This window comes from Acartia tonsa, chromosome 11 (assembly GCF_053477335.1).
Source record: "Acartia tonsa isolate MP-2025a chromosome 11, ASM5347733v1, whole genome shotgun sequence".
NCBI lineage: Eukaryota > Metazoa > Arthropoda > Copepoda > Calanoida > Acartiidae > Acartia > Acartia tonsa.
The window spans coordinates 40862448-40889154 of NC_137270.1; the positions used below are offsets into that span (position 1 = coordinate 40862448).

The 26707-nt window shown below is 35.5% G+C and overlaps 2 protein-coding genes across 4 annotated transcripts; both read left to right on the plus strand.

Annotated features, from left to right (window-relative positions):
- Nucleotides 1-1323: 1323 nt before the first annotated feature.
- Nucleotides 1324-21461, plus strand: NC2alpha (negative cofactor 2 alpha). Of its 2 annotated transcripts, none has more exons than XM_080177263.1 (13): nt 1324-1438; nt 1792-1868; nt 2601-2690; nt 3876-3948; nt 4443-4492; nt 5312-5394; nt 7411-7622; nt 17486-17528; nt 18792-18852; nt 19269-19359; nt 20191-20275; nt 20510-20575; nt 21328-21461. In XM_080177263.1, the coding sequence occupies exons 1-13, from the start codon at nt 1385-1387 to the stop codon at nt 21444-21446; spliced, it is 1104 nt and encodes a 367-aa protein (XP_080033389.1). In that variant the 5' UTR covers nt 1324-1384; the 3' UTR covers nt 21447-21461. The 2 variants fall into 2 exon arrangements, with proteins under 2 accessions (XP_080033389.1, XP_080033390.1); XM_080177264.1 differs by having other exon boundaries at nt 19269-19341; nt 20188-20275.
- Nucleotides 21462-21911: 450 nt separating this feature from the next.
- On the plus strand, nt 21912-26107 carry LOC145332301 (uncharacterized). Of its 2 annotated transcripts, none has more exons than XM_080177271.1 (5): nt 21912-22086; nt 22775-22919; nt 23407-23471; nt 25173-25680; nt 26056-26107. In XM_080177271.1, the coding sequence occupies exons 1-4, from the start codon at nt 21954-21956 to the stop codon at nt 25247-25249; spliced, it is 420 nt and encodes a 139-aa protein (XP_080033397.1). In that variant the 5' UTR covers nt 21912-21953; the 3' UTR covers nt 25250-25680; nt 26056-26107. The 2 variants fall into 2 exon arrangements, with proteins under 2 accessions (XP_080033397.1, XP_080033396.1); XM_080177270.1 differs by lacking the exon at nt 26056-26107 and adding an exon at nt 23762-23809 and having other exon boundaries at nt 21913-22086; nt 25167-25564.
- The last annotated feature ends 600 nt before the right edge of the window (nt 26108-26707 follow it).

Here is a 26707-nt window from a genome sequence, read left to right on the forward strand (position 1 = left end):
GACAATTCTAACCTGTTTAAAATAATGAAAAGAGCTAACCGTTACAAACGCACGGACGGACGGACAGACCCTAATAATAGAAAGGCAGATTTTAAAAAGAAATAAAGGGAAAATATATAAAGAGAAATTATGGTAATTATTTCATTTTTTTCGTTTTAGGTTAGCTTTCTAATCAAGTTAGTGTCTACTAATATTTTTTAAAAATATTAACATATTTTATCATAAAATTTCACTTAAAATTATTTTTTAGATAAAATTTGACATTTTTAAATAAAAAAATGTATTTTTCTAATGATTTTCTAGCGCGGACACAAACTTGACCCCAATCGTGTTTTTACTCCTTTGTAGCAGAAAGTTGAGTTCGAGAATCGAGTTGTTCTGTTGACTGTTATGTGTGCTAGCTAATTATTCAGGGAGGGGACAATAGACTTAACTGGTTACATTGGTACCCAAAGATTTTTAACCGACCACGGCTTCTTATTCGTTGGCTCAAAAACTTTGGGTACCTTGATTGAAATTCTATTAGTTGATTACATACTATATAGTAGTGTCCAAACTTTTTTTAACTTAAAACTACTGAAGGGGTAATTTTGTTTCACACATATGGGTATATCAATGTATAGTTCGTTATCTTATCCCTTAAGATCCCTGGTCAATACATAAGCTATGCAGACGAATGCTTCCTTCGCTATTATAGTAATAGATGGATGAATGGAAATGGGTGGAGTCAATTTCTTTATTCTCTTGCTATCCCCAGCTTGCTATCTTTTTATTCTTTAGCAATGGATCCAGCTTGCTATCTTTATTCTTTTGCTATCCAGCTTACTATCTTAATCATCTAGCAACATAGATTTTTATCATAATCGATCTTTATTCTGTAGCTATTTAACTTACTATCTTTATTCTCTTTCTATCTTTATTATCTAGCAATCTAGAATTCTATCTTTATTCTATATAAAGCTATCTATTAACTTGCTATCTGTTTGATTGCTATCTTTATTCTTATATAATAATCTAGCTTGTAATCTTATAGTATTTCTTTGGATATCTAGCCTGCTATCCTAATTCTTTAGCCATTTAATTAACTTGTTATCTTTATTCTTTAGGCTAGCTATCTATCTTGCCTTCTTTATTCAATGGCTACCTAACTTATTTTTTCACTAATTGAGTTCTCTAATTTAGGGAAGTTTTTTTGGGGTTATGTAATTAAGATATCAGATTAATTGTATACTTAAGATTATTTTTTACCTCAAACACCTGAGACCTAAAAGTAATGTTTTGGTACAAACTTAAGTATATGTATATTATATACCTATGTTATTTATATTTTCAGATAAATCTCAAGTGAAATGAAATCATAGTTTTCTTTTGCCAAGATATTTAGATGAGCAAGAAAATGCCGGGAAAAAAGAAAAAGTATAATGCCCGTTTTCCACCGGTAAGTTTTTCAAAGAGATAGTTTCATGATGTGCATTTAACCAACAACTGAATTATTTCGTAAAAAGATATTTTGTTATGGAAAGTAATGCGGAATGAAAAAAAATAAAGTATTTTTATTCCTATTCTATGTTATAATATGCATTTTTACCATGCAGTTTTCCAAATATCCAAACAGCAAGGCAAAACTTTGGGTTTGCCATATTGAGTATCATTTACTTCTTAATAAAATGTAGGTAATCTTGTGATTTTTGCCCATAATCAAATTTCTGAAGTAGTAATTTAACATATTGAGATATGTCATTACCCGTTATATGGATTGTTTGGTGTACATAAAATTTATTTTGTATTTAGGCCAGGATTAAAAAGATAATGCAAACCGATGAAGAGGTTGGTAAAGTTGCTCAAGCAGTACCAGTCATTATTTCAAGGTAACATTCTTACACGTCCAAGGGGGAGGGGGTTACCTATCCCCCTCAAAATTAAAAACTCTTCATTTTAGCCCCTTCAAAAATAAGTAAAATACATTAGACTTGCCCTTTGAAACGCCCCATAAAAATGGCTAGGACGTCTTTGGTAACATTGTAGAAAGAAATGTATACCTATTTAGAAAGTCTTTTCAAAGGGTTGGGGGATAGATTGTTAGCCTTTGAGATAGGCTAAATCCTGCCAATTAATTGCATTTTTTTACACTTCCGTAAGTCTACAAGTCCTCAAAAGAGATTGGTATTTCCATATCAGACCAGCATTCTTAGCAACAGAATCAGATAGTAAGATCTTAAGCTTCAAATGGACAGACAGAGGGACAAATGTCGTTCTAATTTTTATTTGAGATGTTTCCCTGTTTATATTATTTTATGTAGGTATCACATTACAATATTATATTTCAATCCTTTTATCTAATCTTATCCCTATATAGAAAATGATATTAAAATCTTCTCTAAAATATTTCCAGATTGGCTTCGAAACCGATTAGTATTAGCTGGATTAGAATCGGTTCTAAGCCATACTGAAAAATCATGTATAGCATCGTATTACAGACAACTTTCCACAGAAATAAGACTAATAATATTGGGGATAACAGAGCTGGTTAAAATATTAATATGTTTCATTTTAATATTCGCGGAAACCTGTCTAGGTATAATACGATGCATATTTTGCAGGGCTTTGGAGTTGTTTGCCGAGAATTTGTTGAATCAGGCCAACAAAGTGACCATGCGCCGCGGGGCTCGAACTCTTACACCCAGTCATTTGTAAGTAGATATAAGGAGGATAGACAGGGGTGTGGGCCCTGGGGCCATCTCGTAATCAATAATCAGAGATCATTTTAAGGGATCTGTCAATAGCCGTTAAATTGATGCAAATCCCCAATAATGATACTCAAAAGTACCCCTTCTTTAGATTACAACAAGTGGTTGAAACGTTTTAACAATCAACTTGAGGATTCATGAACCAACCAATCAAAATTCAATAAAAAAAAATCCCCATAGTTGTTGAGCTAAGAAAAGGGAAAAGGTTATTATAAAACATGTTTAATTAAACAGCACAATGTCCCTCTATCCTATCCTATGGGACTTTGTATTTTAATTTCTTTTAAAAGTAAGCATGTATTTTTATAGAGAGAGAAGGCAGTTATGTGGAGATACCGTAAATCTGGTAGTTCTAGAAATATCGTAGAATTGCACTGTAATATCAGAAAAAAGGAAGCCCAATTAAAATAAATATCTAAGATTCTAAATAAGGGGGGGGGGGGTTTAATGCAACCATCTCGTAATCAATGTATAAATGGCTCTTAGAATTCGAATTTTGATATGAAATTTTGCATGAGTAATCCTTGGTAGGTCTATTTTCCCTAAATCAAACAAAAAGTTAGAAAAATAGCGGCTAACGGCTGGCGGCTCATCCGTTTAGCCATTTGTTGGGTATTTTCAAGCGAAATCCATCACGAAATCTCTCTCCACATAATGCTCTTTTCCGATCCAAAACGTTTTCAAACGGTTCTAGCCGGTAGTTGCTAATACTAGAAATCTAAAAAATGTTTTTTTTGTATCATTTCACATGATTTAAAGCAAAAATATGTTTCAAAAAGTTGATTTCTACGTGATTTATAACAGATTTGCCCTAAAAATAGCCAAAAAAAACGGCTAAACGGCTGAGCTGTTACATGTTAGCCGTTACTTTTTCAACTTTTTTTCGATTTAGGGAAAATACCTAGATCTACCAAGGATTACTCATGCAAAATTTCAGATCAAAATTCGAATTTTAAGTGCTATTTATACATTGATTACGAGATAGTTGCATTAAACCCCCCCCCCCCCCCCCCTTTAACATCCATAATTTATCGTTATTTACTAGTTGTATCCATTTATAAACTTTAATTTAGGGTTAATTGATTTGTAAATACCTAGGTACCTAATAATTATTTTTTTTTGTTTTAGAAAATTTTGTATTGAAAACGAGCGGAAGTTTGATTTTCTACGTGATATGGTGACCAATATTCCTGACCTACAGGCATACATGCATTATATTGTCATTCTCGATGCCATATTTCTGATGTGGGGAGGGGTGGTCACTCCTATATAAATTGTCTAAAACCCCTGAAAATTGTTTATACGATTGGTCATTCATTAAGGATGGACACAAATCCTATAATGAGAATAAGAAAAATATCCTTTATGCACTCTACATTTTATAATATTATTGGTGGGAAAGTTGAGACAGTATTTCTTTGTCCATACGAATCATAAATCAACAAAAACTCCATAATTAAATCCATAGTCTCTTCCCTCCTTGCCCTATGAAATGGGTTCAATTTCAGGAACAAATAAATCTTCAATCCAATTCTTTTGCTTCTTTTTACTTTCCGACTTTCCATTTTTTACATTCCTACACCATAGTTGCTGGGAAATTAAAGGATAGGACAATGAACAATAAAATAGTGTATATTGTGTCCCCCAATGAAAATAAACAAAATTGATCCAATGCATGATGGAATGCTGCTACAGGAGGATGAACTAGAAATGGAGGGAGATATTATTCCTATTCAACCAATCAGGTGGAGATCTCAACTTAGAGTTAATTAAAGGGATAGTTGTACGAATTCCATTTAACAAGGTGATAAAGTGAACCTTTAAATGGTTTTGTAGACTATGAGATATCTATAGGATAGTTATGAAGATATTTGAAATACAAATAAACTTTTACTAGACGGTTTTTGAGTTACGTCCAAAAATGTCTTAATTTGTATAAAGTAGGGCTACCCAAGTACTAAGAGGGGGGAAGTTTTGACACATTCGCCTAAACAGTGAGTATAGGCTTTATCTTTGAACTGAGAGGATAGGATATTAGGGATAAAATCATTCTTATATTTTCCCAAGTTTTAAGATTTTTTGGATAGGCCACCAGGTTCAGGAGCTGCGGGCCTACAGGTGGTCTCTGGACAGGCAAAAATCCAAATAAATTTTTTTTGAAAAGTTACCTAGAGGTCATTTTATATAACAAAATATGCATATTTTTAAATGTTATTTACATATTTGAAGAAAAAAGATGCATATTTTGTTAATAAGTTGACCTCTATCTCTTCAGAAAAAATTTAATTTTTATTTTTATCTGTCCAGAGACCAACTAGAGGCCTGCAGCTCCTGAACCTGGGGGCCTATCTAAAAAATCTTAAAACTTGGGAAAATTCATCATATATCAATGATTTTTTCTTTTATAACGTATCCTCTCAGTCCAAAGATAAAGCCTATATATATTCACTGTTTACGCAAATGTGTCAAAACTCCCTCCCCCCCCCCCCCCTCTTATAACCTAACGTAAATATTCAAATGTTTTAGTTTTAATGCGAATTTTTTTGATGTTTTTAAAATTTTAGTAAACCTCGACCAAAACTGGTGAATATAAACAATGGTAAAGTTGAAGGAAATGAAAATGTATTTAAAGAGCCACAAAGCAGAGGTATGTTTTTGACATTGTTTAAAGTCCGTTAAAAGGGGGGAGGCGGATGTGCCACTTTTTGAAACCAAAAGTAAAACGCGCATGATCTCCGCTCATAAAAGAGTTACAACTCTAAAATTCGACGCAGCAGTTGCTTTTGTGTAAATCAATATGAAACTGTAAAAAACGGCAGCGGAACCGCTCCCGCCGAAAACCGCCGTTTCCCGCTATTTTCTCTAAAGATTTCCCTTATATTTCACGTGACACTTGTAATATTTCAAACATGTCAAAATTTAAAAAAAATTGCAAATGTAAAATCTTACAAGTTTCAAGTGAAAAAATAAGGAAAATTTTAAGAAAAAAAAAGTTTATCTCACATCATTGAAAATTGTCTATTATGTCTAGAAAAGGCAAAAAAAAATCGGCGGGAAACGGCGGTTCTTCCGACGTTTCTTCACAGTTCCTTAATGTTTTACATTAAAGAAACTGCTGTGCCGAATTTTAGAGCTGTAACTTTTTTATGAGCTGAGATCATGCGCGTTTTACTTTTGGTTTCAAAAAGTGGCACATCCGCCTCCCCCCTTTTTATATGTTTAATAATTATTTTGCCATAAACAGACCCTTTTTTACCTAATATACTCAACTCACAAACATACACTCACATGCATATAATATACTTTTTACAAGCCAAAGTATTCTTACTTACTTTTTATTTCAAGGAAAACTTACGAAAATACCTAGGTACTAAAAAAAGCAAATTTTGGGTGTTTTTTGAAAAAAGAAAATAAATGATTTTTTTTCTGAAAAAAGAAAATAATAGGTAGGTCTCTTTTTGTCGTTTTTATTAGTAGCGAAGCTACTCTATAATTCACTTTGTCCGTCCGTCAGTCAGTCAGTCCATCAGTCCGTAACGCTATGGGGGAAATGGGATTTACTCAGCTCCTATAAAAGATAGAATGCTGAAATTTTTTGACAACATTCCCATCATTAAGGAGCACAATTGACTATGAAACATCATTGGCGTTCGGACCGATTTTTAGCAGGTTTTAGGCTATTTTTATATTTTTCACATTTTTCTCCATATCTTCAGTGTTTATGGTCAGATTTTCAAAATTTTTTCAGTTACAGATATCAAAATTAAATTTCCCGTCGTTTAAAGGAACAACCATGAAGGCCAGACTGCCTTTTCAGCAGGTTTTAGGCTATTTTTATATTTTTCACATTTTTCTCCATATCTTCAGTGTTTATGGTCCGATTTTCAAAATTTTTTCAGTTATAGATATCAAAATTAAATTTTCCGTCTTTTAAAGAAAACAACCATGACGGTCAGACTGCCTTTTTAGCAGGTTTTAGGCTGTTTTTATATATTTAACATTTTTCTCCATATCTTCAGTGTTTATAGTCTGATTTTCAAAATTTTTCAGTTATATATATGAAAATTAAATTTCCCGTCTTTTAAACAAAATAACCATGACGGCCAGACTGCCTTTTTAGTAGGTTTTAGGCTATTTTTATATATTTAACACTTTTTTCCATATCTTCAGTGTATATGGTCCGATTTTCCAAATTTTTTAAGTTAAGGATTTAAAAATTTAATTTTTTGTCGTTGTAATAAAACAACCATGACGGCCAGACTGCCTTTTATCAGGTTTTTGGCTATTTTTATATGTTTTACATATTTCCCCATATCTTTGTATATTTTGATGCAATCTGTATCAAAATAATTTTTCCCATTGTGAGCATCTTTAATATAATTTACTTTGACCATCGTCATCATGCAAAATAAAACAAGGTTTCATGTTTATTTTATCCAATAAATCTATTCTTGATTTTAATAAAAACCTTTTAAATCTACGTATTCCAATCGACGATTTTTTGTGCTTCGCTACTTATGGATGTTGTCATCCTTGTTAAAGTTTAACTAAGATCATGGATATTTTTATTTCTTTTAATTACCTTTTTGGGTATCTAATTATTGTAATCTTGCTGACAATATCTCTAAGATATATCTAATCCACAATATTATATTGTTTTCAGAAAGTACGCCCGGCAGTCCGTACACCAGTTTTCCCTCCCCGGTAACAAGCAGCGGGGCCCCCCTCACACCTACCTCCACCACACGCGGGGGACTCACCTCAAAACGGCGGGGACGGCCGCCCAAACAAAACGGGTCGCTGGGGCGCGGTTTCCCTCCTCTTTCTCATACTGGAGATAAACCCAACCGGTTGTTGTCTGAGGAGCACATTCAGGTCGGGGATACATGAAATTGGCCTAAAAAATTACTGATTGATTATTTCGTCTCAACTATGGATATAGGATATACGTGGATATATTGACGACAGTGGAAAATTTTGAAGAACTTGCCTAAATAGGAGCAGAGTGACCATTTATGACAGGTGTCCCAACTATTATAAAGATAACAATAATGCACACATCTCTTCTGAAACATAAACAGACTTGATGTAATTTACAACCACTAAGGTAAGCTAAAACCCCAGAATGTAAACTCTGGAATAGATAAACATAATAAATAAAATAACACAAAATGATTAACACAAATATATTAACTTGATGTATTAAACTATAATAACTTGGTGTAATTAAATCACTGGTTCGAGTCCCCTCAATTCTTCATGGCCTCTCACTCCTTCCACAGCTTGGTGTAATTCAACAGGTTGCTTGTCAGCTTGGTGTAAGTCTTACTTGGTGTAGTTTTAACCTAAATAGGTATCACAGTTAATTCACATTAAACTTGACATTAATATGAATTTATCAGTTTTCTGTTTTGTTGGCCCCTTACTTATGATCCTTGCCATATGGCTCAAAATCTTCATCCTTGGCAAAACGTCTAGTAACTTTCAGTCTGGTGATTCTTTCAGTTGAGTACAGATTCCTGAGGAACTCATACTCCTTTGTTACTCTGGCTAAGTTGCTCTTGATGTTCTTATTCTCGCCCTCCATTCTCTTCAATAGCTCATTGCATTCATGCTGCTTAATATCCACTAGGCTTCTCCAATGTTTAGACGTGGTCTTCTCTCTAGCCAACTTTGCCTCTAGGTTTTCATTCTGTCTTTGGTAGGCTTTCATCTTCTCTTCAATAACATCTTTCTTCCGTTTCAATTCTTCAATTCTCTCAATCAAATCTTCACTCTCATTACAGTCTCTGTCTCTCTTCTTGTTTGTAGCACCGGACTCTTCATCAACAACCTCCACTTGACGAGTAGGCTCCATATCGTGCTCCACTTGCTGTTCCCCAACTACAACTCTAGCCTGTGCTGGAATTTCTTCCAAAAACACAATCTCGTCATCTTCTTCATCTTCCTGCTGATCCATAACCTCAACATTATCCTCTGCTGCACCAGGAGCTTCAGCTTCTCCACCTTCTCCATCTCTTCCCTCATCAGCAGTCTCAATTTCTCTGGCACTTTCACCACCAATCAACCAGGTAGGTATGTCATCACCCTTCCTCATTGTCTTGATGTAGGCCTCCAGAATTCCCATTCTTTCCCAGTAGCGCCACAAACTTCCATGCTTTCTATACACATCCCAATCCTGCCATCCTTCTGGTCTTTGGTTAGAGCACTCTAGAATTCTTTCTCCTTCAGGCATTGGTTTATTGATGATCAATTTTCGGATCAGGCACTGTCTCATAAACAAATCATCGCAGTAGCCGGGTGTCACTGCTAATGACATTGGTTGTTGCAACCTGGCTTCGCGACTAGCTGGTCTGTTGTTGTAGGAACTGAATGCTCTGTCAAAAACAGTCATCAGCATTCTTACATGATTCACCTGGCCTTCATAAGAAAGGTGTGAACCAACATTGGTTCCTAGCTGCCTTTCCAACCATTGCGTGAACCGGATCCTTCTGGTCATGTCCGCCTCAGAGTTCGGCATCATTACAGCTTTGTGCCCATTGACACGAGGCATATTAAGCTGCTCATTAGCTTGCTGAACCTCCTTGTTAAACTCAGCCACAGCACTCCACACTTTTTCATGAGCTGGCACAAAAAAAGCCGTTGAAAATACCAACTTGTTGACATCTTGGTCATAGACAGCCTTGCTGATGTCTAGAATGGCTCTTTTTAACTTGTCCATGGATGCTCCTCCCACGAATTTCTGTAGACTGGTTACTATAATGTGCTTCGGCACCTTGTCGTCCTTCACCGCCTCTATTATAACCTTCACCATGGCGTTGAGATCTCTATCCGCCAGTGAGATCCAGGTTATGCCCGTGCGCTCCTGGTCAAGCACGCCATCTAGCAGACTAAAGCTGCTAAAAACTACATTTCTTGTAGGATTGTTAAATCTAGCCATGTTTAATAATCTCGAAAAAATTCTGAAAAAAAATTAATTTTCTTTAGATCTTATTGCATGTGATTATGGCACAAAAAACTGTTTGGTGTGTATCATTATTGGATTGAAGAAACAAAGTTCGTTTCGTAATATTATTGTTATAGAAAAATTTTAACTTTGAAATAAAATTTTATAAACTGCTTGGTGTGCGTCATTTTTTAGAATTGAAATAAACGAAAAAAACTGTTTGGAGTGTGTCTATTTATCGTAAAAAATATATAAACTGCTTGGAGTGTGTCTTTTATTGTGAAAACTGCTTGATGTGTTTAAAAATATTTTCTTAAGAAAGGTTTCCGTTCCAATCGATAAAAAACTTTGATAAAAATTCATTAAAACATTGTAATAAAATTGCGATGGATAATATAATGTTCGTTCGTCTTTTAAAATAATATGTATCACTAAAAAAAGTACAGATTCATATAAAAATAATTTGTTCACTTTTAAAATAATTTCGCGTTGAATTTGCGTCTTTCTAACTTCACGTCGGAATCAATATGTCTGCTACAATGTTTACATTTTTATAATTTCCGCCGGTGGGTTTCTACTCCACGAAAGTGTTGCCAAATCATTGCGTTGTTATTATGCCGACAATATTTTTCCGATGTATCCATGACGTATACTTCAAGTGGTTGTGAACACGAAATTGGGATTTGTGTACTGTATTTTCATTTTTGGGTTTTTGTTGATTTTTATCTGTTTTTGTTATTTTTTTTGCTTGATTTTTGATTGTTTTTGTTTGATTTTTACTCATTTTTGTGGTGTTTTTGGGTTTTTTGTTGTTTATAAGTTTTTCTTTGTACAAATATTTTACATCTTGGTGTATTTTCTGTTCCATTTTTAGCTGTTTACAACAGCCAAGTTTGCTCTTCCTAAATTGCCTGATTGCAATACATCCAGTAGTGCCAACTTGTTAACACCACGTTTGGTGAGTAGGTCAGCTAACATTAGGGTGCCATCAACCCATTTAACTTCTTGTACTCTCCCTTCCTTAATCATCTCCTTGATAATGGCAATATCTCCTCTTAGGATCCTCTCTCCTACTTCTGATTCTGAATAGATTGAGGTCCTTGCTGACATGTTGTCTGTGATGGCTATCACTTGTAGGTCAAGCTTCCCATCAAAAAGTTCCTTTATCAAAAGCTTTGATCCTAACGCTGCATCCAGCCCATTGTTCAGAGCTTGTGTTTCTGCACCCAGGGTACTATGTACTTTGCGTTTCAGTTTTCCGCTTTTCCATTCCAATGGTGCACATTTTCCATTCTTGATGTTCACAAGAAACACAATGAATCCACCACAGCTATCTGTGTTATTGTTCAAGTTTCGATATGCCGCATCTGTGTAAACCACAATCTTACAGTCTTGCAGGTTATCTAAATTTGATACCATAATTGATACCTGGGTCTTTTTGAGCCTGCTTGCCACATTCTTTGCTCTAATCAGATCGTCCACTTTGCCTCCCTTGAACTTTGTGGATAGATCTATCATCTCAAAGCATAATTCGGGCCTTGTTGCTCTCGCTGCCCAATTCACAATTCCTGTCAACTGCCTCAGTAGTGTCAACTCGTCTTGGTTCATATCACGTTTTCTATCTTTAAGCTGTTGTAGGTCTATTACTGGAATGGTCACATTCTTGATGTATTTGTCTTGATCAATCCTGATTCCATCATTACACTGTTTCATGTGAAAACCTGTATAAATGAAGTCCTTTGTCTCAGATTTGCCTACCTTGAAGCAAGACAAAACTTGGGGCATGATGTATTTGTTAAAATACTGGTTACCCGCGTGGAGGAAATCATCCACATGCAGGGCAATGATTCCTATGAGTATACCATCTTTAATCAGGTAGAAAAGCCCCGAATCGTAGTGACTGGTTTTGAAACCTAGCTCTTTCAGTTTCTTAAGTACCCTTAGGTACCACTTCCTACTGGCATCTTTCAAGCCATATAGGCACTTTTCCAGTAACCAAAGCTTTTTGACCAGTTGCGCTTCTTTGGGTGGTTTTACATATACCTTTCTATCCATCCTGTCACCTTGTAGAAAAGCACTTGTAATATCAGTTGTTTGAATATCCCAACCTTCTGTCACGGCTATAGCTAATAATATCTTTATAGAGTGTTTCTGAACTGTCGGACTGTCAGTAGGAAATTCTCCTTCTTCCTGGAATCCCCTGGCTGTTAACCTTGCTCTTATTTCCGTGCCTTTCTCTGTTAGCACCCAGGTCGTGGTGATTCTCTCTTGTCCTTCGTCCTCAACTATTTCATAAGTATTGAAAGCTTGTAGTTTGTTCAGCTCCTCTATTTTTGCTACTAGTGCTTCCGGTGAATCTCTCTTGTCTTGTGGTAACATTACTGCCAAGGTTTCTTCTGTTAGTAAGAGCAATGATATGGTTTCTTCATCCTTCTCCATCCATATTCTTCGTTTGTCTATGTCCTTTACTTCTAATATTTTACCACAGTCTAGTTTGATGGTGAACAATACTTCCTCATTGTCAGATTCCTCTGTATTGCCTTCTTTTTCGTATCTAATGTCTCTGTTTGTTACTTCATCATGAAAGACCTGACCGTTATCCAGCTGAAAATTAAACCATCCGCTGTGTTTACCTGTCACTTTACCTCCATGTCCAAGAATGGTTCCTTTTTCCCACTTTCCGTCTTCAAAAATTTCTATTCTGTCATTCCTTTTCAGCACCTTAGCTGCATTTCTTAGAGTACCATCATCATTTAGTTCAGGTGTTGGTTTTTGGTTTGTCTTCTTTCGTTTTTGACCTTGCTGTTTGGTGTTGTTCTGGTTTGACAGTGGATTTTCATTGCTTTCTCTTGTGTTTTCTTCTGGTTCTGCTGTCACGGTCTGTTCCTGTTCCATAGGGATTATCTCGTCTTCTCGGACAACCTCACTTGGAATATTTTCGTTGGTGTCTTGGTCCTTCTCGTCCATTCTTAGCTCTGTCATGTCAGGTATGTCGTTAGTAATTTCTCGCTCATTTTGTCTCCTTGTCTTGATGCTTAGAGAGCTATCTTCTGAAGATTGTGTTTTATCTGTTTGGTGTTGATCTGTTGCTTCTTGTTCAACAATCTTCGCTGCCAATCCTTCTCCTGCCTTTATCAGTCTATTTGCGCTTACTCTGTAATAAACGGAACCTATCCTGATAAAAATGATTTTATTATCTTGGAAGATTACTTTTGCTGGACCTCTCCATATATCCTCTCCTTCTTTCTTGAAGTAGACGATATCGCCTTTCTCATAGATTGTATCACAGCTTCTGATTTTTGCTCTCAAAGCTCTTTTTATCCTTTCACATCTCTCTGCCTTGGTGTATTCTACTCTCGTTTTGTGAATAGCTTCTAATGTATCCATAAGAGATTTACTTTTCTCTGGTTCTTCCCATGCTGGTGGAGGATCTTCTAGTATATTTGGCAGCTTAATCTGCCTCCCGAACACTAATTGGTGTGGTGAAAAACCTCTGACGCTAGATAGGGAATTCACAGCTGTTATAGCCCAAGCTAATGCTACTTCTAAGCTCATGTTTGGGAAGTCCCTTTTTGTTGTGCGAACTATGATGTCAGATGTTTCATGATTTTTCTCTACTACTCCTCCTTGCCAGGGACTATTGGCTGCGGTGGTAAGCAGCTGTACATTCAACAAACTGCCTACTTCTCTCATTTCATCATTAGAAAATTCTCCTCCATTATCAGTCAGAATTTTATCCATACGTCCGAATACTGGCAACCATTTCAATGTGATGGCTTTTACAACTTCTTCCGGTTCCTTGCTTTTGATGACCGAGGCCATCTGATATCTGGTAAAATGATCAATCATATATAATATGTATATTCCCTTGTTCTTGTCCCAAATTTTTAAGTCAAGACATAGAATCTGATTGAAATCATTCGAAAGGGGAGGAGCGACTGCCGGACGGTCAGGCGTACGCTTCCTCATTATGCACCCTTCACAACTGTCCATTATATCATCTATCATGGCAGAGAATTTCTCATGCCATTGACCAGCTTCTTTCAAGATCGTCACAAACTGTTTCTTTGGGCGATGCCCAAATTGTTTATGGATCTTTAGCAATGCTTTAATTTGCTCTCTTTCATTGTTGTTTTCGAGTTCAGTTATACAGACCTCGTTCATTTCTTCCTTGTTGTTGAGTAAATCTACTACATAATGACCTGCACTTGTTGTGTGTAATATTAATGGTTTACCATTTATAGTTCCTCTGTCATTCTTCATGTCTAGTGCTATTCCAAGTGTCTTCATAGCATTCTTGGATAGCAAAAGTGGAATATCGGACAAAATTATATCAATTTCAAGCTTGTTGTCTTCTCCTCCGATTCTAGCCGGTATGATGTATCTAGCATTTGCATCGAGTTTGCCTTGATTTCCAAAAAGAAATTTTCTATCAGTTTCTAGTGGTCCCACTACTTTGTTTCTCATTTCTTTTGGTAAAGACTTCAGGTACACTTTAATCCACTTTTCTCCAGCAACACTTGCTGAGCAGCAGGTATCCAACGCTGCCATATTCAGAGCTTCGGCTGTAAATCTATTCAAGTCTTCTTTTTCTGCACAAAGAACTGAACAAAAAACTCCCTGTTCATCCTCTTGTTCAGACTGTTCAGATTCTGATGTTTCAGCTATCAATACTTTTTCTGATTCTTGTGTTTGTGGATTAGTCATGTAAACCATTTGATACTTCCTATTCTCTTTAACTTGTTTTACATCTGGGCATTCTTTTACCAAATGCGTTTCTGCTTTACAGCCCAGACATTTCATAGGTTTGCCATCCGGTCCCGGAGGGTTCAGTGGTTTAGACCTAAATGTTTTCTTGTTGTAGTCTTTGTTACTATATGTCGAATTATTCTGTTTCTTGGTGTTATTTCGATTTTGGTATCGGTTATTCTTGTTTTGGTATGATGATTTTCCGTTTGGCGGCTTCCATCCTTTCGCCATATAGGCTTCGTCCATCTTTTGGCTTTCTTGAATGTCGTCTTCTTTGAATGAATTCTTTTGAGCGAGCATAATTTCGTTATTTTCTTTCACTTTTTCATTTAATTTTCCTAGAATTTCACGCATTTTCGATTTTACTGTTTCATACCTTTTTCCGTCTTCCGTTGTTATCTTTGCTACCGATCTTATAAGCATAAATTCATAGCTATTTAAATCCGACGTTATCATTAGCTCTAGAGCAAATAACATATCTAGCCTTGTATCTCCTTCTTCTGGGAGGATTTTTAATTGCCGCGCTTTTGTTAACGTTTGATCAATTTCGATTATATAATCCCTAATTGTCTGGTTTTTCTTGCGCTGTAGGTATTTTAGTTTGTTGTGTGTGTTGTATATCTCTTCTTCTTGATCTACCCAAAAACGCGATTTTAAAAAGGTGATTACCTTATCCACCCCTTTTTCATTTGCTACTAGATCATCGGTTTCCACGGCCTTCAGTATGTCCTCTCTTAGGGAATCACCATATCTGGCCGATTTTACTGGAATTTCACTTACCAAATGAAATCCTTGTTCAGCTTTGGGCACGGATGTCGTCTTACTCCACATCTCTACACATCTTACCCATGTACTGAAATCCTTGAAATCTTCAAGGTAAGGGATAGGTATCCCCCTCCCATACCCTTGCCATTTCTCCTTTTTCTCTGACTCTGACATTTTTAATTCTGAGGTTAGCTTATTATTTCCCTCTGTTTTGGTGTGTGTCTCCCCCTTACACCCCTTTAAATTGATAGGGTCAGTGCCCTCTTTTCCGCTACTATTGACGGTGTCACCCCCGTCCTCCTTGGTGTTTTTCTCTGTAACACCCGGTGTTGTCGCCACTTTTGATGGTTGTCACCCACACAGGGGTGCGTCACCCACACAGGGGTACTGTTTGATGTGTGTCACCCTCACAGGGGTATATCACCCTCACAGGGGTGTATCTGTATTAAAACCTTTTTAATACGTGTCGAGAGACCGTTCTCGAGATCTAAAACCGAAATTCACTTCAAGAGAGATAAGATGAATTATGTTATCAATCTAAAACTTTAGAACAATGCCGTAGATCGTTGCGTGGCCAATGCTACCATTGAAGAACTTGCCTAAATAGGAGCAGAGTGACCATTTATGACAGGTGTCCCAACTATTATAAAGATAACAATAATGCACACATCTCTTCTGAAACATAAACAGACTTGATGTAATTTACAACCACTAAGGTAAGCTAAAACCCCAGAATGTAAACTCTGGAATAGATAAACATAATAAATAAAATAACACAAAATGATTAACACAAATATATTAACTTGATGTATTAAACTATAATAACTTGGTGTAATTAAATCACTGGTTCGAGTCCCCTCAATTCTTCATGGCCTCTCACTCCTTCCACAGCTTGGTGTAATTCAACAGGTTGCTTGTCAGCTTGGTGTAAGTCTTACTTGGTGTAGTTTTAACCTAAATAGGTATCACAGTTAATTCACATTAAACTTGACAAATTTATCGTTAATTTAGCTTGCTCATAAGGACCTCATTGAATAGTTAGTTCGTTCATCTAGTAAGAGAGGAGATGGGGGGGGGGTATCGTTATTTTAGTTAGCTGCAAGAATCATTACATCATAGTACATCTTATCCAGTTGATAGATAAAGAATTTTGTCATTATATGTATCCAAGAAGTATGCTGTATGAAAATATTGGGCTTTACACGCCCAGAGTATCGGCTCAACACCGAGTTAAAACTTAAGACGTTAAAATGGTTTCTACAGCTGCTATGTCAGCTGCGCGATAATAATAGTTAAGTTTAGAGTAGGGGTAATGCCTTGGCCCAAAACAGGCGCAATTCATTACCATGCACAATTAGGACTTCAAGTCAAAGGTAGTGCAATCAAAGAGTTAGTTGTCTGTTGTAGTTACCTTACTATCTGGCGGGCACAGGATGCCAGTAAACCTGGCAGGGTCATCCAGGTAAAGAGCAAAAATATTTTTTTGGCTTAAATAAAGCATCTTATCTTACCAAAATACTAAAATATCCCCTAGTAGTACATCCTTACATGAAATATAGGTGTTCAAGTCAATTTCAGGTTCCAGGTATGATCCTGCAGGTCCTGATCCTCTAGGTCTCCAGAAATCTTTAAAAGGCTGCCGTGGCCGCATTTTTGACTTAGAGACTTCAAATTTTAAACTTAATTTTTTCTTACATGTCTACATAATGTATTAAAATTTCATAAAGATCCGCCGCCGTTTTCCCGCCAACTGCGGCGGCTGGCAGCTGCCAAGTAAATTTATACTTTGATATTTCTTATTCTAATATAAGATTTACTTAAGAATAAACATTATCTGCAAAAAAATTGTTCTTCTAGCTTCAAAAATAAGAAAATTACAGCCTTTGATGTTTTTAAATAAAAAAGGACCTAAAAACAAAGGTTGTTAAATAAAAGATTGAAGGAAGCGAAAATTGACTTTGACTTACAAAAGGTCAGAAATTCATTATCAAACAGGGGACTTGCACAAAAAAATTAGCCCTCTAGCTCTAATAGGAATTGAGATAATAGGTGGTGGGGGCGCCCCGCCCCCGACCGATTAAGGTGCGGCAAGGGACCCGACTGTTAAGGGTTAATACCCTAGGAGAATAAGCACAATGCATTACAATTCACACACAGAGTATGTTAAGTTTAAGGTGGCGTGGAAAGGAATTGTAGTTTTTACCCAAATTATCACCTAGCCCCCAAAAGAGGTCAAAAAGTCATGGCCATTTCTGTATCCCTTATCCCCTGTGTGCAGGTAGTAGATCTGGATGATACTGACGGTCCGCAGGATAAATCAGGTACAGCAGGGATTTTAAGGGATAAGACAATGGACGATTAATTGATATATTTCCCCAATAATGATGAGTAAAGTAGTTACCACTTTATAGGTTAAAATTATTGGATGAAGAGGGGGGGGGAAGTTTTGACACATTTGCGTAAACAGTGAGTATAGGCTTTATCTTTGGACTGAGAGGATAAGTTATTAGGGATAAAATCATTCTTATAAGATAAATTTTCCTAAGTTTTAAAATTTTTTTGGATAGGCCTCCAGATTCAGGAGCTGCAGGACTCCAGGTGGTCTCTGGATAGGCAAAAATCTACATCAAAATTTATTTTTAAAGAGTTAGAGGTCATTTTATATAACAAAATGTGCATATTTTGTTTAATAAGTTAACCTCTATCTCTTTTTAAAAAATATTTTTATTTTTACCTGTCCAGAGACCAACTGGAGGCCTACAGCTCCTGAACCTGGAGGCCTGCAGATCCTGAACCTGGAGGCCTGTCCAAAAAATATTAAAACTTGGGAAAATTCATCACATAAGAATGATTTTTTCTTTTATAACCTATCCTCTCAGTCCAAAGATAAAGCCTATACTCACTGTTTACGCAAATGTGTCAAAACTTCCCCCCCCCCTCTTGTTTTGACGCTACTAGTTTGGATCAAAACAATAAAAATTCAACAAAAAGTTTCCAAAGTCTTTAAGTCAACAAATAAGATACAGTGGATTGTAAATTATACGTTAGATCAAAACTTTCGTTGAATTTTGATAAGTTAGTTTCAATCTAATATTCCTAGTATCAAAACTTTAAACCAATAATTTAACCTACATAAGGGGTTATTATGTTTATCATCAATTTATAGTATTTTGTCTTTTCACGTAGGATCTCTGACTATTTAGGGCAACAGATAATAAGTTAGTAATTCTTTCCAAAATTAAAAATATTTGAAAATATCAATAATCAACTAAAAAAATGACAAATATTAAGTGCAAATGTTAGATAGATATATCTGTTTATTGGATGGGTTGGTGTTATTGGTTTAAATTCTCCTATGTCCTACAATTTATTCGTGGTTGCTTATACCATTATAGGACACCTGTAATACTCAAGTTAGGATAAGAGTTAGCTTTTCTTCAATCACATTTCCCCCGTTACAAACTGACGTACGGACAGATGAAGTAAATTATAGACTAGCCTCGCAATTATTAGATCTAGGTACTTAATGTTTAAACGCCTATCGCAGAAAACGCCTACCTTTACTTAACTATCTATCTTTTCAGTATTTGACCCATCGACCTCTTCGCTATCTCACCGCCTGTCGACCAACACAAATAAAACTTTCAGGAATCTTGGATTTTTAAATTAAGAATGAGAATAAGTCAAAATAAATTTACCCCTTCTTCCCCTAGCCCCTCTCCATTAAAAAATAAAGATTCTCTTTTGAAGATTCTGTTTTTGTAAGTACCAACCTCTGTTCTACGCCTCTAGTGGCCTCCAAGGTCATATTAGGGAAAGGGGGGATGTATCAGGGTTTCAGGGGTTATATCTTGGAGGGTTATGAAATAAAGATACCCCCCCCCCAAAATTTTATTTTCAAAATTTTACCCCCACCCCCCCCCCCCAAATAAAAAAGCTTGGACGCCCCTGAAGTGATGTTAGCAACCTAAATTGATGACAATTTATCCCCTGTTGTAATATCCACGTATATTCTATATCCATTGCTGGAATTTAAAAAATAAAAATCAATGATTATTTTCCAGTGATACCAGCTCTCTACCTGTCTCCACCTCTCACCATTTACCCTGCAGGGTCAATGGAGACCATTCTTACCAGATAATAAAACTTTGGGTACCAGTATAGTTTACAATTATTTTTGTGTCCATACAGTAATGCCAGCTGAAAAAGCACGTCAAAAAACAACTGAAGAGAAAAGCACATTTCTCTTATGGAAATTTGATGTCATCACAAACTTTTAAAAATTTGTCTCTGATAGCAGCCGTAAATAGAAAATCATCTTTCCCCTTTAAACATAGTTGAAAGACGGAATATAGAGTACCTTTTTTATCTGTTTTTTTATTGGATTATTATTACTTGGATCCTACACCAGGTTATCAAGTACTTTAATAAAATGAAACTTGTAGCTGTCTAAAATAACTATCCCCCATCTGCCACATTGACCCCATCCCCTACTACTGGATGAATGAGCTGATCAATTTAATGATAGCAACCTAAATTGTCGAAAATTTTTCTCCTGTCATAACATCCACGTATATTCTATATCCATTGTGTTTTCCAATATATTTTTGACTTATCTTTGTTTTCCAAAACCTTGTGTATTTTTATTTTCAAGTCCAAATATTATGATTAGAAAGTTTTATATCAAGGTCTAAAAATATTTCATTCTAAGTAAAAACTAGGATTGTGATATTCCATATGAATACAGCTTTAAGTTTAGGGTAAAAATAGACATCCAACTTTCATGTACCCTAAAAAAGTGATGCTTGCAGCTGGCTAAAATAACATCAGTCCCCATCCACCCTCTTTACCTACCTTATACCCTTTCCTCTTACTAGATGAAGAACTGACCAATAAATGACGTCCATGTTATTCACCTAAACTGACGACAAATTTTCTCCTGTCAATATATCCACGTATATCCTATATCCATTTTTTTTTCAGTTGACGCCCAAAGCCGGACCTCAGTCAGCTGGTGTAGGTGACCACCATCCTCCTTCATGGGCCAGTAAAAATGAATTTTCTGGAGGTAATTTTTAGTCCTGATGAAAATAGGCCAAAAAAAAAATTAAAAAGGTGTGGGGGACGGGGGTTGAGTCCTTTTATGTTTAAAACATTTTTAACGCTCCAAATTCGACACACTATACCCATTATTTGTATGAAAAATAAAGGGTTTCAATTTTTCAAAGATAAATTGGATAAACACCTCTTTACCCCAACCCTTGGACGTCTTTGAGTCTGATTTTTAAAATGTATTTACTAGGTGGAACTAGCTGGCAAGTTAATAAGAAGCCAACAATAGGATTATCTAGATCTAATAGTACACCAACAGGAACAAAGATGACATTTATATTTTCTGATCATTTCAGTTTCATGAATTAAATCAATAAGATAATCGGTACATCGACAAACGTCCTAATGCGACAAACCTCCTAATGCGACATCTCTTAAGTAAAACATCAAAAAAAAATAATTTTTAAATCTTCCAAAATTCAAAACAAAATCTTCCAAAAATTTTGTACCTACTAACAGTGAAACAATGTAAATAATCCAATCCAATATGGCGATAAAACACACAGGGACGAAATTTAAACCGAAATTTATTTGTTGAATAACTTTGTCCACAGGGTAAAATTTAAAAATCCGTCCGACAGTTTTCCCAAAGTCTGTGTAGGATACCCAACGGCATGGTTTCAAACCCGATACAACCTTGCATTAAAAAAATCGACCCTTACCTCACACTTAATAAATTTGATTTCACTTGAAACAGATGACGCATTAGAAGGTTTGTCGGTGTATCAGATAATCATGTGCTAAAGATTAGTTATGTATCGCATCGCATTGTAAACAGCGTTCAACGGATATTAAAATAGAAAATCATAAGATTTTGAACAGTTTTGTTAGCCCCGAGGGGCTGATAAATGAGGTCCTTATTAGCAGCCTAAATTAACGACAAATTTTCCCTTGTCAATATATCCCCGTATTCTATATTTGTTATGGTTTATGAACACAAACGTATAGAGATATTTTTTAGAGAGGCTTTGCATGAAAAAAAAAATATAAAAATGTGTCTTTGAATCCCAGGAATCACCTTTTCTGTCTCGCCGATGCTGCCAACTGATGACGGGAAGGCAGCTACAATGTCAGGCGGGCACAGCAACAATACTCCGAGCTTTACCATAAACCTTACTGCAGGATAGTGGACCTCACATATTAGATAGAAATAAAGTTGGCTGTAACAATAACTGCTTAACAAACAATGAAGTTGTTAATCATAATTGGATGGGTGGGAGACGGGAGTCAACACCTCCTTGAAATCAAAATTGCGATGCATGCCTTTTCTTTTTTTCCCACTCCCCAATGGTTTTACATCACCCCCGGTGTTAGTATATCTTTGCACGCCACTGTTTTATCTATAAATTTCCAGGGCGGGAGGGGACATTAGGGTTTTATGACACCAGTTCCCAAAGTTTTATAACGTTTTCTAATCCATTGGCTTAACAGCTTTGGGGACTTTTATTAGATTATTAGAGTGTCCAAACGTTTCAACCACAATCTACAAAAGAAGTAGTTTTATGCATCATCATTGAGGATGTACATTAATTTATCGGTCATTGTCTTATCCCTTTAGATCCCTGATAAATTTCTAATATGCTTCTAAAACTCCAGACCTATCCACTCCACCTGAAGCAACAGTAAAAAATAGCATGAACAACAGCCGAAGTAATTGCACAACATCAATTAGCAACAGCCTTTCAACAACATCAGAGAATAATAGCAAATACAAATATAAGAATAGTAAAAACACACAAGATGCCTTATCAGCCAGTAGTTTCAAAGGTAAATCCCCCTTATCGCGTTACTAGTATAATAAAATTGTCCTATTGATTTTAAACTTGGTATGATGATTCCTTTAACAGTTGGACATACTATAAAGCTTTTTTCCATTGGATATATTACGATGATATTTTAGCTGTTTTAAGAGAGAGAAAATTTTATGATACATTTTTCTAGTCCTTTATTTTTTTGGAATATTGATTACTAGAAATATAGGTACAAACAATGTTAGGATCATTTCAATAATCAAGTCTAAAATTTGCATATTAAGCAATATGTATTTAAGTAGGTAATTTTTGGATAGATTTTCTTCTGAATTTTGTCGTGACTTCTAAAGAATGTATAGTTTTTCATTGCATCGTATTATAGACAACTTTTCACGGATAATAAAATGAAATATTTTTAAGATTTAAACCAGTTTCGTCAGGCCCGAGGGGCCGATGTCCCGGCAAACAAAACTGGTTTTATTTTTATACTTCTATTCGTGGAATATTTTCTATAATACGATGCTATATGTGATTTTTCAGTATGACTGAGAACTGGTTCTAATCCAGCGGATATTAATCGGTTGCGAAGCTATACTGGAATATTATATTAAATCCATTGTTACTTTATAATTGCATGTTTGACTGTATGATTTGTTGATCTTTGCTTTTCTGTATGTTGTCATCCTTGATTTTTTTTTTTGCAGCAAAGCCTTTGAGTACGTTAACGAGTTCGAGTTTTTCCGCAAGGTCGCAGCAGCACAACCAAGAACAAAAAGGCCGAGGCAGCGAAGTTGTTCTATATCCGCGGGATTCGTTGAAACACGGACATCTACAACAACATCATATAGGGTGATTTCATTAAAACTGCCTTTACTCATATCTTGTAAAACAAAGTAGTAAGTTTTTTTTAAATTTGTCTGAAGCTTAAGATCTCTGAGAATACTGATCCGAAATGGTTGGACTTATTACGGAAGCTTAATAGCCTAGAGGCTAGGGGCGAACAACTATTGGTTATAAATTATTGGTGGAAAAGTTTGGACATTCTTAGTTTGTATTTTTATAAACAATTCTAACAACCAAGATAATTTGACATAAATCTTAATTGTGCTGTAAAATAGAAGATGTCCTATTGCCATAATCTTTGAAATAATGATTCCTAGGACTCCCCCCCCCCCCCCCCTCAAACCTTTGAAACCCCTCATATTACCCACCTCAAAAATAAAAAGCTTGAGCGTCTTTGGTTTGTTTGTCTGTCTAATTTGATGAGCTTTTTTTTATGGATGTTGTATTCCTTGTTCTACACAAAAATGCAGTTTTTGAAATCATAATGTGTAAGTGACACTGTGTCCAGTGGTGGAGCTATGGACTTGTCTGTGGGCAAGGGAACCAGCAAGTCTACAGGTATAATAATCTCATCTTCTAGAATTTTCAAATAATAAAGGGTCTGCAAATAAAACTGCACGGATTGCGCGGCTTGTGTTTATGGTAGAAAAATACAACGCTCTAGCTCTAGTTTTTGGAATTATAAATACCATCTTTGTGCTGTTTGTACTTTAGTAGCCACGGTAAAAAAAGTGAGGATGGATGAAAAAAACAATTTAGAGTTGTATTTTTTTTGAATATTTGGGTGGGTGGAGGGGGTTTTGTCTTTTTTATTTATCTATCTATCTATATGTATATATATATTTTAGAACAAGGATTAGATCTATCATTGCACAATTCAAACCATACCTACAGTATTTCAGGAAAGAATATAAGTTTTTTAATTTAATCTTTCTCAACCTAAAAATATATCCCAAAATACATTGTTCTGTAGCTTAAGATCTCTGAGATTCCTACATGTTTAGTGAAGGAATACAACCATTATGGGAGAGGGCTGTTCCGTTTTATTTCTATGATGATATGATATACCGATGTGCGCATGATGTGCGCATGCGTGTATCAATGAAAAAATTAAAATTTAACCTTTATTAGGTTAATTCGGTTATTTTAGGTTAGGTTAGGTTAGATTAGGTGCAACTAACTTATTAAAAATTAAGTTTCATAGATGCGCTCATGCCGCGTAACTTCTAAAATAGTTAATCATATCATCATAGAAATAAAACGAAACAGGGCACCTAGGAAAATACCCTTCCCCACCACACAAATCTTTTTAAAAATAAATAAATTGAAAGTGTTAGGTAAACTACTAGTCATTAGCCTTACTGAAAATCACGTATAGCATAGTATTACAGAAAATTTTCCATGAATATTAGAATAAAAATCATAATATTAATGCCAGTTTTGTAAGCCCGTACATTCTGCCCCTTTTGGCCACTAAAAGTGGTAAAAATCTTATAATATTTTATTTTAATATCCGCCGTAAGCTTTCTATTATACTAAGCGATAAATTATCTCCCCCCCACCACAAAAAAAATTCTTTGACTTAAACTGGGGGGAGAGGAGTGTAGTAGGGAGTAAGGGAGGGGACAATGGATCGAATATTCAATTTTTAAGGAGTCTCAGACTTTGGGGACTGGCTTAAAGGGAATGTGCACGAATACAGCAGATTCTTACTGATTTTGGGGACTTGCGCATCAATGCCCCACTAACTAGATGAGCTAGTTTTGAATATGCAGACAGAAAAGTTTGTTATTTATCGCTGGTGTTAACAAATATTTTTTCCCAAGAAAATGTCTTTTCATGTATAGAAACTCTACTGTGATATTTATGTATTAAATAATCTAAGAACCGCTTGACTTTAGGGGTCAGTTATAAATATATCAGAAGGGTTGAGGTAGTTCTAAACAAGATTTTTCTAGTGATTAATTACAGAATGTTTACTACATTGTGATGTGTTGATAATTTAATTTTCAAGTAAATGATTTTTTTCTTAGAACTAATTTTGTTCTAAATTAGGTTACCATGATCCCTTTACAATTTTGGTAAAATTTTCTTGATAATTCTGGTTTTCATTGCTTTTCAGCGAACCCTCTTAAATTGAATTAATTGCCCATTGTCCCCTCCCTTACTCCCTGGGAGAGTAGGGTGTACTCACCGACCTTAGAAAGATAACTAGCGGCAAGGGGATCATTAAAAATAAATATTCTTCCGACTTTTCAGGAAGCCTACACCAGGGTTCCAGCAGCTTAGCAACATTTTCAAGATTCAAGGCCCTAGATGAAGACTATGACTGTTAAAACACGGGCGTGCGGTGCGGGAGGAGTGTCAACCATAAGCGTGCAAAAGTAGGGTGCAGGGAGGTGTCAAGCACACCTTAAAAATGAAATTTGAAAGGCTATCCCCCCACCCCACCCCGAAAGAAGATTTTGGGGAGGCCCATCTCCCACCTGTTTTAACCCCCTGGAAAATCACATTTGATAATTTAAGTCTACAAACATCCAAAAACCATAGTGGCAATCAAAATCTAGAATTAGATATTAGAACCTAATTGTCAAGTCAACAAAAAAGACAATATCTAAAACATGTTGCATGCAGTTAAAAGAAAAAAACAATGTGAAAAATAAGTTTCTGATAAAAATAGGTGAAAAAATCTTCAAATTCAAAAGAGAAAAAAACTGTTTAAATTCCTTATGTTGAAAGTTTAAGAAAATGTGATCTTAATATATTAGTCTGATTTTAAAATACAAAACTCTTGGAAGTCTTTAATTAAAAATTTTGTTATTATTTCTGTTACTTTTCGCTACCTAGCCGTCTTGGATCTTAAGTAGATTTTTTAAAAAGTAACCTATCAAGAAGATTTCCTAAAAGAGTTATAGGACTTTGGCTATAGAATATGTATTATGCATGGTAGTTGCTTTAAGGTAGTACAACTTAGAACTTTGAATAAACGAAGGCCTTACCGCTTTTGCAGCCAAAAAACGGTGACCCGCTCTTGGCAAACAACTTACTTTCTTAATCCCAGTGCTGTAACTTATTTAAGCTGTGTTTTTTTAATACAAACTTTTGCCTAAATAAATTAAAGAATTTTGTATTTTAATATTAGCCTTGATTAAAAATATGTGAAACCAAGAGCAATAATAAATATTAATTATGTTAAATATATGTATTTTTTTTAATCGCCCGGAGTTTTTGTTATAAGCTTAGTTTCCTACCCTTTATGATTATTAATAGTTATTTATCGAATCGTTTTTTAAACATCTTCCCGTGGATAGTATAATGAAAAATTTTAGGATTTTTTCCAGTATTGTTGGCAAAGGCCCGGGCAAACAAAACTGGTATTGATATTTCCATTTTTATTGCACAACTTGTGGTAAGTTGACTATACAAAACGATACTTAGTTTTTGAGTATTGCTTAGAACCGGTTGTAATCCAGCGGACATAAATCAGTTTCGATGTCATACTGGAAATCATTAAACTCACAATTTTAGCTTTAATTTCAACAATGTTATTACTATATAGAGGCCTCCAGGTGCATTCAAAGGAGTGGGGAGATGAACCTTTTACCCGCCTTTTTTTTGGTGGGGCGAAGAATCGTTCTTTGTTGAGAGCGATGTTTTTTGGAAGGGTGAAGGGTACCTCAAAATAGCTATAAACATTCCCAGGACCTATGGGAAGCTACATTGTAAAGGAGAACCATATCGGTTCAAAGGTTAGATAGATCATTCTATATACACACACAGATAGACTGACAAAG

Excerpts from the sequence above, each read along its gene's own strand:
- LOC145332301 (XM_080177270.1), top strand. The coding sequence starts at position 21,954 with ATGAACAACAGCCGAAGTAATTGCACAACATCAATTAGCAACAGCCTT. Across the intron at positions 22,087-22,774 it reads ATCAGCCAGTAGTTTCAAAG|CAAAGCCTTTGAGTACGTTA; the intron begins GTAAATCCCCCT and ends TTTTTTTTGCAG. Across the intron at positions 22,920-23,406 it reads CTACAACAACATCATATAGG|TGACACTGTGTCCAGTGGTG; the intron begins GTGATTTCATTA and ends ATAATGTGTAAG.
- NC2alpha (XM_080177263.1), top strand. The coding sequence starts at position 1,385 with ATGAGCAAGAAAATGCCGGGAAAAAAGAAAAAGTATAATGCCCGTTTT. Across the intron at positions 1,439-1,791 it reads ATAATGCCCGTTTTCCACCG|GCCAGGATTAAAAAGATAAT; the intron begins GTAAGTTTTTCA and ends TTTTGTATTTAG. Across the intron at positions 7,623-17,485 it reads TGTCTGAGGAGCACATTCAG|GTAGTAGATCTGGATGATAC; the intron begins GTCGGGGATACA and ends CCCTGTGTGCAG.